Source organism: Gavialis gangeticus, unplaced genomic scaffold (assembly GCF_001723915.1).
Source record: "Gavialis gangeticus isolate Ggan-Ray unplaced genomic scaffold, GavGan_comp1, whole genome shotgun sequence".
In the NCBI taxonomy this organism is placed as follows: domain Eukaryota; kingdom Metazoa; phylum Chordata; order Crocodylia; family Gavialidae; genus Gavialis; species Gavialis gangeticus.
In genome coordinates, this window is record NW_017729024.1 from 140,107,519 (window position 1) to 140,117,217 (window position 9,699).

The 9,699-nt window shown below is 40.4% G+C and overlaps 1 protein-coding gene across 1 annotated transcript in view; it reads left to right on the forward strand.

The window, feature by feature from the left end:
* Nucleotides 1-3,827, forward strand: part of ERCC8 (ERCC excision repair 8, CSA ubiquitin ligase complex subunit) — a 42,362-nt gene extending 38,535 nt beyond the window's left edge. Inside the window, exons 11-12 of the mRNA XM_019517819.1 lie at nt 856-942; nt 3,012-3,827. Of these exons, the coding sequence (XP_019373364.1) occupies nt 856-942; nt 3,012-3,080 (156 nt within the window). The 3' untranslated portion in view covers nt 3,081-3,827. The remainder of the gene's footprint in view (nt 1-855; nt 943-3,011) is intronic.
* Nucleotides 3,828-9,699: the final 5,872 nt, after the last annotated feature.

Genomic DNA, 9,699 nt, shown 5'->3' on the forward strand with positions numbered 1-9,699 from the left:
GGACTTCAGAAAAGCAGACTTTGACTCACTTAGGGAACTCATGGGTAGGATCCCATGGGAAGCCAGACTGAGGGGGATAGGAGGCTGCGGGTCAAGAGTGAGGGGCACTGGCAGGACTGGGTGGGCAGGGGGCTGCAGATTGGGAGTGAGGAGCACCAGCAGGGCTGCGGGGCATGGGGGCTGTGGTTTGGGAGTGAGGGGCACCAGCAGGGTTAGGAAGGACATGGGGCTGCAGATTGGGAATGAGGGCACTGGCAGGGCTGGGGTGTGGAATACTGTGGGTCAGGAATGAGAGGCAGCAGGGCTGGGGGGGCAGGTGACTGTGGCTTAGGAGTGAGGGGCAGAGGCAGAGCACAGGCATATAACTGCCCCCCCCAATCATAACTCTTCCCCCTTCCCCTCCCTCCCTCCCACAGGTGTGCCCTTTTTTATACTGGAAATATGGTAACCCTAGTTGAAAGGCAGAGGCTGCAACTAGTGTGGAGCACTCTTATATGTGCTCTGGGAGTCGGGGGTTGGCGCTTTAATTATATTGGCTCCAGCTGCTCTAATTAAAGTGCCACCATGTCTCCTGTATCAGCATCCCCACGCTTATAAATGGCGGAAGGGGCACTTGAACTAAAGCTCCTTCGATGAGCTTTATTACTAAATATTGGTTATCGGCTCAATATCAGTTGATATGGCTGGTTAATAACCAGCTGTAGGTATCAGCCAAGAAAATCTTTATCACTCACTGCACCCCTACTTTATTTCCAAACAATAAATTTGAAATCAGTGTCAAGTATTTTCATAAGTATTTACAGTTCAGTGTACAGTAGTTACTGAAAGAAGTTATTTTTGCTTGCTTGCTTGTAGGAACTATATAGTGGTAGCAAAGATTGCAATATCCTAGCTTGGGTGCCAGCTCTACGAGAACCTGTTCCTGAAGAAGATAATGAAAAGGTCTGTGTGATTTTAATCATGTCATTTTTTACCTCTGTGGGGAAGGGAGGAGGTTCTTTTTTTTACAGGTAATTAGAAATTCTGTGCAACGAAGAAACTTGCACACACATCCTCTATACATTATTTTTCTGCTGTGTGTCTATTTTTTCTTTAGTGTATTGCAGTTTATTGGAGTTCCCTATTGGCAGTTCTTTTGCAGGGTACTTGCATCTCATCTATTTAAAGAGTTTCTGATCATTCTGTTCCTGTCCTCTAAATTTTACTTTTAACCTGTGTAAAATCCATGCTACATTTTGGCCCTCAGAGTTTATGATGCTTCACATGTATAATTAGCAATACATTATGCACAAGGGAAATTAGGGATACACGTTTTTCACACCCAAACACTTTTAGTCTGGAAGTACATCAGGAAAGCTTTTAATAAGCTTGCTCAAGAGTCTGCCTAAAACACAGTCCGCTCTGGCACAATCAGTTGCCTATTAACTAATCCCAAATTCCTAAGAAACTTTTAATAGGACAACAGATTGTAATCAGGTCATAGAATCCTGTGGCACAAAGTTTTTGAAATACTTGTTTTTGTTTTTTTAAATACAGTAGACATTATTGTAAGTTTAATCTAGTTTGGCCTACTTTTACTCCAAGGGTGTCAAAGTATGGCCCACAGGCCAGACCTGGCCCACTGGGCTGGATGAGTTTGGCATCCCTGTTTTACAGCGTATATTTCTGAGGTGATGTCATACTGGACATTTGTTTTCTGTCACAAATGAGTGTGTGTTTTGTATTTGTAAAGTTTGTTAAAGTTGCTTCTACTTCTGTATTTTTACTGCTCTGCTAGCTACAGTACATAACTTAACTATTGCTTCCTATTGTAAAGTTTGAGCAACAATATCTTCTAAATGAGTATAAATTGCTTATGATCACTAGAGCTGCATGAGTTCTTTTCAGTAGGTATGTTTGCTGATAAATGCAGGTTTAGAAGGACTGGCACTTTGAAGTGGTGTCAAGTTCGGTGAAGAGTTAAGTTAAAAATGGCAGGGGCAGGGCAGAAGATTTTGAAAGCAAAAACATTCTGTCATTTTCAAGATGAAGTAACATTTTTTCAAACACTGTTTTTCATAACCCAAATGTATGATATATTTTTTTTAAAGTTTTAAGAACAGTTAAATAATTAACAGCCAAACAAAGCATTTCATTTTGAGTTGAACAGAACTATATGGATTGATTCAAAATGAAATTTTGGATTGTAGTGTGACACTGTTGTTTTTTTTTTTATTTTTCCCTATTGATAAGCTTCTAAAAAAAAATAAATCAATAAACCTGAACAGATTTTTTTTCCAGTTTTGATTCAGACACCAAACCAGAAAAAATGTCTATTAGCTCTAAGCATGATTGTTCTTAAAGGATTGCCATCATCATGAAGACAATGTTCTATGTGTCGTTGAGCCCTGAAGTAGTTAAAAACAAGGCTTTATCAGATATGTAGCAAAAAAATACCATAGACAGTGGGCGCATCTACACATGCACTTTAATGTGCAATAGACTATTTACTGCACATTAAAGCATCAAGTAAAAAACTGACATTAAGTTAATGTTCAGTAAAATAGTCTAGTGCACATTAAGCATCACTAAAAAAGTGTGCAAATGCGCTATTGCACAATAGCACAGCCTAATGCACATGAATTTAGTACCTCACATTGGAGGTACTAAATTTAATGCACATCAGAAAAGGCACATTAATGCACTTGTATACACGCCCAGCAATAGTTTGTATTTGCAGAGTATTTGTGGTGCTGCTAATCCAGGTGCCAAAAGTCATGTGACTAAAGAGTAGGGACCCATATGCAGGATATTGCTTTCAATTGTAATTTACGGTTCTAGTATAGTGTTAATTTGCAAGGTGGACAAAGAACTGTTTACAAAATATGCAGTGAAGAGTAGAGAGAATAATTGTTGGCAAAAAGTAGTGTAGGAAATTACTAAAATGGTGCCTTTGTATTTATTCTTAAATGCATTTCTTCACTCACAGTTTTAATGAAGGAGACTGAGAGGGTTTTTTAAACTTTTTTTAGTCTGTACCTCTACAAAGCTTAAATCCAGCCTATGAAGATGCATGGAGCAGCAGTGATGACGAAGGATGAATTTCAATGAGCTGTTGATATAAAACTGATAAGTCATGTACTGTATTCATGAAGAAAGACTTTATCTACAGAATCAGACAAGTATTTATTGTTATTAGCTGCTCTGTTCAGTTCTTCTAAAAACTCAACCTTTCAGAAACAACTTTTTCCATAAAGTTACAACTATACTGTTTTTACATTTGTTCTCTCTTCCTGCCATGATTTAAATAATATTAAATTTTCATGTTTTCAGCATCACCCACCCAAATACTTTGGGCACAGTTTCTTGGGAGCCTCTGTCTCGCAGAAGCTTCTCGACAGGTACAGTTATAGGATCCAGCTCTGGAGGAGGCAAGATCGGGTGTATCTGTCTAGATGCTTCTATGAACCCCATCAGTTTAGTACCTGAGTTAATTCCAGGTGTGTACGAATTAAATTAGACACAGCAGGAGTCTCTACAGTCACTCCTTAGCTCTGCAGTTCTCTTCTTGAGGCCCTGAGCCTGGACTCTGCCCTTCTGGAAGCACTGAAAGAACTTTGTTTGGGCAGCTGTTTAGTAGTCAGAATGGGCCCATGGTATTGCTTAGTGGGTCTCTGCTTTATTTTGTTTCATTTTGTTTTGTTTTTTTTTATTTTGTTTTATTACTTCTGGTTGCCCTTCTACGTTTGTTTCTCTTGCTGTAAGCTGCCCTGATCCTTTGTTGGGAAGGGCAGCATATGAATTGCATAAATAAATAAATGCCCCTGTAAATATGGTCATAAGATCCACTGGTATCCTGTCTTGCATCAAAACCCCCAACGGGAGAGGGAAGAATTCCTGCATAGGAGTAGGCAGTGACTGAAAGGTTTGGCTTCTGATATTGCCAAAGAGTCTGACTGTTGGGAGAAGGATAGTTGGTACTGATGTCTTGTAATCTGTAGATTAGGAAGAATTTCAGACATATTCTGGATTAAAGACTGACCTCTCCTGCCCAGCAGAATGATTTAGAGGAAGCTGAGTCAATTGGGATTCGAGCAGGAACACGATTTTGGATGGCAAAAAGTGTTCTGTAAACAAATGACAAACTCCAAACATTCAGAGGTCATGCTTTTCAAGCAGGTGAAGGATGGGTTTATTTTTCTGTTCATTTTTTTGCCTTCATGTTTGAATTAATGTTTTCAAACTTTTCTCTGCAACTCTCAGGGCTGAAAACTATTTACTGAAAACATTTTCCAAGCAGTCTCTTAAGGTTCCAGCTTCAGAATTTAAGAATAGCACAATATACCTCGAGACTTGAAATAAGAACTAGATCTAACAACACAGAGGTTCTGTAACCCAGATTAGGATTTATTTTTGTTAACCCCGTGCCACAGTTCTAGCTTGTTTTATACCTGTGTAAGACAATTCAAGGAAAATGTCAGTGTCACTTGGGGAGGGCGGTTATTATAATATTCATTTGATTGTAAGCTCTTCAACACAGCGACTGTTGCTGCTGGCAGATGTTAAGGCAGTTGTGCAGTTAGGGAATTTTACATGCCATCCCAAAACTGTGTTATGTCTTGTTAGATATACATGGCAAGTCGCACTGTTTTAGGGACAGGGCATAAACTTTCCCAAAACCCAACTGCACAGATGCCTGTCTGTGTCAGTCCTGCCAATCCTGATGATCACATGATTAGCGCTGCCCTGTGCCTTATCTCCAGGGTCCGGCAGGGAACAGCCCCAGTTCCCCAGCAAAGACCCTGGGCTTCCCCTTGCCCAGTCCCAAGGGCAGGGTTCCCCAAAACTTGGCAGATTTTTGCCTTGTTCTGACACCTCAAAAGCTGGAGAACAGGGCTCCTTTAAATTGCCTTGGCGGGTTCCCTGCAACCTGGCACTTCTGAAGAGCACTTCTGGGAAGAAGTTCAGAAAGGAAGAAAATGCACTCTTCTGAGCTATTTTTTAGACTGGAATAAACTGTAATGTTGTAGAATGAGCTACAGTTCCAGAAGGCTGCTGGAGAAGAGGAAGTGGAGGAGAGCTAGGACTACTTGTGAAACAGCTCGGCAGTTGGAGCATGGTGAGAGGCAGTGGAGACCCAAGAAGTGCACTTAAACTGGCGGTGGCAATCCCCACTGAACAGCAGTGATCCCTGCAGTGCTTACAGTGTGGCAGCAAGCAGTGATCCCGAGAGGCAGCAAGTGGCAAAGACCCAAGTGGCACTCCTTGAAGTTGCAGCAATAACCCCTGAGTGGCAGAGCAGCAGTGGCTCTGAGCAGCAGCAATCCTGAGCAAGGACCCCAAAACGTGGTGCCTCCCTAAAAGCAGTACAACCTCTGTAGTAACAGCAAGTGACAAAGTCTCTCCCCTAGCAAACTGGAGGGAAACTCCTCTCCCCACTCAGGGTTGCTGCTGCTGTTCTGCAGGGTCAATTGTGCTACCTGATGATGCTGAAGTCTCCATTGCTGCTTGCCTTTCTCCAACTGCTGAGCCATTTTGCATGCAGTTCCAGTTCTCTACTTCCTCTCTTGCCCTGCAGCCTTCTGGGAACAGCAGTTCTTGCTATGACATGTTACAGTCCGTTACAAGGCCTCCTCCTAGATCCCCAGGGAAGGACTTCCCTATAGGATTTTTCTCAGCCCTCCCATCATCTATTTTCTTAACATTCCTAAACACTATAAAGCGATAATACAGGAAAGGGAATGGTGTAAATGCAACTGGACTCCTCTCTGGCCCACAGCCAGGGAACAAATAAGAGTTTGGAACCTCAGATCAAATTACAAAAGGGGGGTTGTATTAGTTCGGAAAGAATGCCGTTTACCTGAAAACAACTGATTTCACTATGGGTACTTCTGCAGTGAAGGATACCTTAACGCTAATGCTTTTTTTTGCTCATTCGAGTTCTAAGTAGAGTTAACAAAAAGCTGGGTGGGTGTATTTGGTTTTGGACTTTTGTAGTATTAATTTTCCTGCATAACAGAAATTCCTCAGACAGCAGCTTCTCAGTAATATGACTATCTTGTTAGTTTCTCTGATGATGATCGTAGAATCATCGAAAAGTGTGACTGGAAGGGACCTCTGGAGGTCATCGTGGCAAGAAGAGGTAGGCCCCCAGGAATTCAGAAGTTTGTTGAACTCAAAATATTTTCTACAAAATAAACTTAACATTTTCTGACAAGTTTTTATTGTGGTTGTTGTTGGAAAAACATTCCATCAGCTCTTGCTGGAAGTATTCCTTTGTACAGTCTTCTATGAGAAGTGAGCTGATGCTTAAATTATAGGACCCCTCACTATTTATTATATACCCTTGGTGAAGACTGCAGCTCTGGCAACCCACCATTATAAACAGCCTGTATACTTTAACAGGTACACTGGGGCATGCACAAGTAGGTACTGTAAATGGATTCTTGTCCAGACAGCCCTGGTGCAGTCCTGGGAGCTAGTGGATGATCAGCAGATTGTCAGCCAGCTGGGGCCAGTTCAATCCCTGGTGTGGTCCCAGAACCAGCTGACAATCAGCTGCTAGTGGTCAGCTGCTGGGGACCACACCAGGATGGTTGGAGATTCCAGTGAAGTTGTGCCACACATTCAATTTAAGGCTCAGTGGAAATTGGTAACAAAAATATTACACATCTGTATAATAATTTTGTAGTTGGTTTCCCTTTCTGCAGTGTCATTAGTTCCCTGAATGAGTGGCCAGGTTACTATTTAAGACACAATTGCCTTATTATTTAAAACCAATTGCCTCTCTAAGTATAACATCTGCCAAGTGTTTGAAGTTTCCATGTTCTGAAGCTCTCAGGACTGCTTGTAGTAAAGCCAGGTGAGGGAGATTTGATATACTTAAAACTATTCAGATTTTACATAGCAAAAAAGCTAAAGAGGATGTGAGGCTCCGTATTATTTATTATTATTATTTAATTTCTTGCAGTTATGTTTGGAAGGAAACTTACAATGGCAATTAAATAGTATTTTGTTTTTGTTTTTCCAGTTTTAAAAATCAAACCACACCTCTAAACCCTGGAGCAAATTTCGTCTGGGTTCTTCAGATCTGTCCAGTCCACAGATCACAAACCTTTTTATTTCGCTACATGTGGGGGGGGAAATTATACAATACCTTTAACCCCAGTAGAACAGTTTTGCAATAAGTTCTCACAGACCCTAGCATAGATTAAAATCAGTATATTAAATTGATCTTCCTTGTTACAAATGTACTATTAAGATGAAAACCAGAAACGTGTCCAAACAAGAATAAGATAACTGAGTTGGCAGAATGCAATGTTATTCACTTGTATGTTGCAACATAGATAATATTGCATAAAAAACCCACCCCTATTAAAAAAAAAAATTATTCGCTTTTTATTTACCAGGCAGCAAGAGCTGAAAAACCAGTGAGAGCTTTCAAGTTTCCACCAACTTCAAAAGTACTCAGCACCTTGCAAGATAGGATCTGTCTGTATTACGACAGACCCTGAGCTTCCCTGGCATTGTGAGTATTGTCCTTAGTCAGCTATAGTTTAATAAATTTGAAAACAATTTTATTGAAATTTAGTGAAACATTCTAATCAGAATGAAAGGAGGTCATTTTGGTAAGGCTATAACTACATTAGTAGCCCAAAAAATAATGGCTATGCAATTTTAAAGCTGGTTCTTGTTGTTAGAAAATAAGTATAAGTCTGAAAAAACAAGTTTTTGAACAACACAAAACATGTATGATGGGTATTCACCAACGTAATCTTTGGTCTGTAAAGTAAGGCAGATAAGCAAACTTGACTTCCATGCTGCTTCCACTACCGGAGCTACCTCATTTAAAGTTGTCTTGGGTATCTTTGTAGTATACTGCAGCATATAGTAAAGACATAATCCAACAGGCCACCTGAAGGTAATTCTCCAAGATCTGACCTAAATCTCACTTAAGTTGATGATTTCTGTGGACTTGGATGGCATTTAGTTCAGGTCACATAAGTGTCAATAGTCACATAAGTGTCAATAGTCACATTGCCATGTAAAATGCACTTACAGTAATAAAAAGCTATTCTGCCTATGGGTCAGATCATTTTTCACATTTCATATGTGTGGACTGAAGCGGTAAAGTACAATCCTAATGCACCCTAATTGTCTCAGTTGTAACATTAATGCTGAAAGTGGGAGGATTCTTCTCATTGATTTTTTTGACTTAAAGATGAATTAATGGTGTGTTACAGACAGACGTCAATACTGTAGCAAGGTGAAATAAAATCAGTCTTTGGCACAAACATCTACTTGCTGTCTAACAGGCAGTATAGGATCTGGCCCTACATGTCTACTTATTCTTTAGCAAATATACTCTATCAAGGATGTAGAGTGATCTCAGTCCCTGGGTGAGTGCAAATTTGTTGAAATGAGATTATACCAACAGGTGGGAGGTATATGGCAGAAACTAGAGTTCTCAGGCTTTGTGGCAGTAAGGGGAGTGTCTTGTATTACTCAACAGCTAATTACAGTTGCTGTTGCCTCCTACACTGCTGCTACAAAGCCTGAGGAAATTGTTGGATTAATGTTGGCTAGCATGAGAATCTGTTGACACTTCATAACGTTGCAAAAGTAGATTTGATTATGCATCTCCATCCAGTTTTTCTCATCACTTGCTAGTTTGTTGTTAAAAGCCTTTGGGGTAGGGACTGCAGCCTACATCTCCAAAAGAATGTAGGTGTTTAAATCAAATGGGAGCTAAGTGGGAGTTCTAGTTCAAGGTCTGTGTTTCTGTGTGTTAGTACAGGCGCTAACATGTGAGGATACAGATACTGATAGGGACTTCTAAGTAGTACTGTATTAAATGAAGATACTCATATTGAACTTAGAATCAGCTTAATACAAAGAGTCACCTGGGCAGTGATTCCGAGAGCTGCCATAACATCCCAAGCTCAGTGAAATAGCTCTTGCTGGAGAGGGAATGCCTTTGTTAGCCCTTTAGCTTAATGTGCAACAGCTCATGATTTTTAGCTCTGGAGTTGCAAGAAGCATAGAACACCCCTATGTATTGGGGCATTGTCTTGCTGCATACAATCATAAAAAGTAGGGCTGAAAGTGACCTCAGTACCGTCTAGTCCAGCTCCCTGACGTAAACCATTCTAAGTGTTTGCCTAACCTGTTATTAAAAACAGGTAGTATATCTTGAGGGAACAGTGCCCTGTCTCAGGAGGTGTGTTTTGGGGGGCATGAAGTGTTCAGCAGCCCCCAGTGAAATGTCAGCCTGGGGTAATTACTGCTTCTGCCCCCCATATATTTATTCTCCTGGGGAATTTCCCAGTTTGGTTCCTGGTATGTCAGCCAAGACTGAAGTTGTTTGTGCTTTGTCTTGCCCATAATTAATAGATTTTAAGAGTATAAACTCTAAAACATATCTATCTAATGTCATTAGTGCCTGACATCACTCATTACATTTGCCTTCTGTTGTTCTGAAATAACACCAATATTGTAGGATATATATATAGAAGAAACAAAAGTGCTATTTATTAATTTAATTACAGCTTTTTATTAGCAGATATTTTTTCTGCTAGTGGGGTATACATAAAATAATTGTAATGAATAAAATGTATGGTAACTGAGGTGATAGAAAGTATTATGTCTGTAGTGTAGTCCTTTTCAGCCGTGGTGCTAGGAAGTGTGACACTGTCAAGCCTATAAGCATGCTGTGGGTGT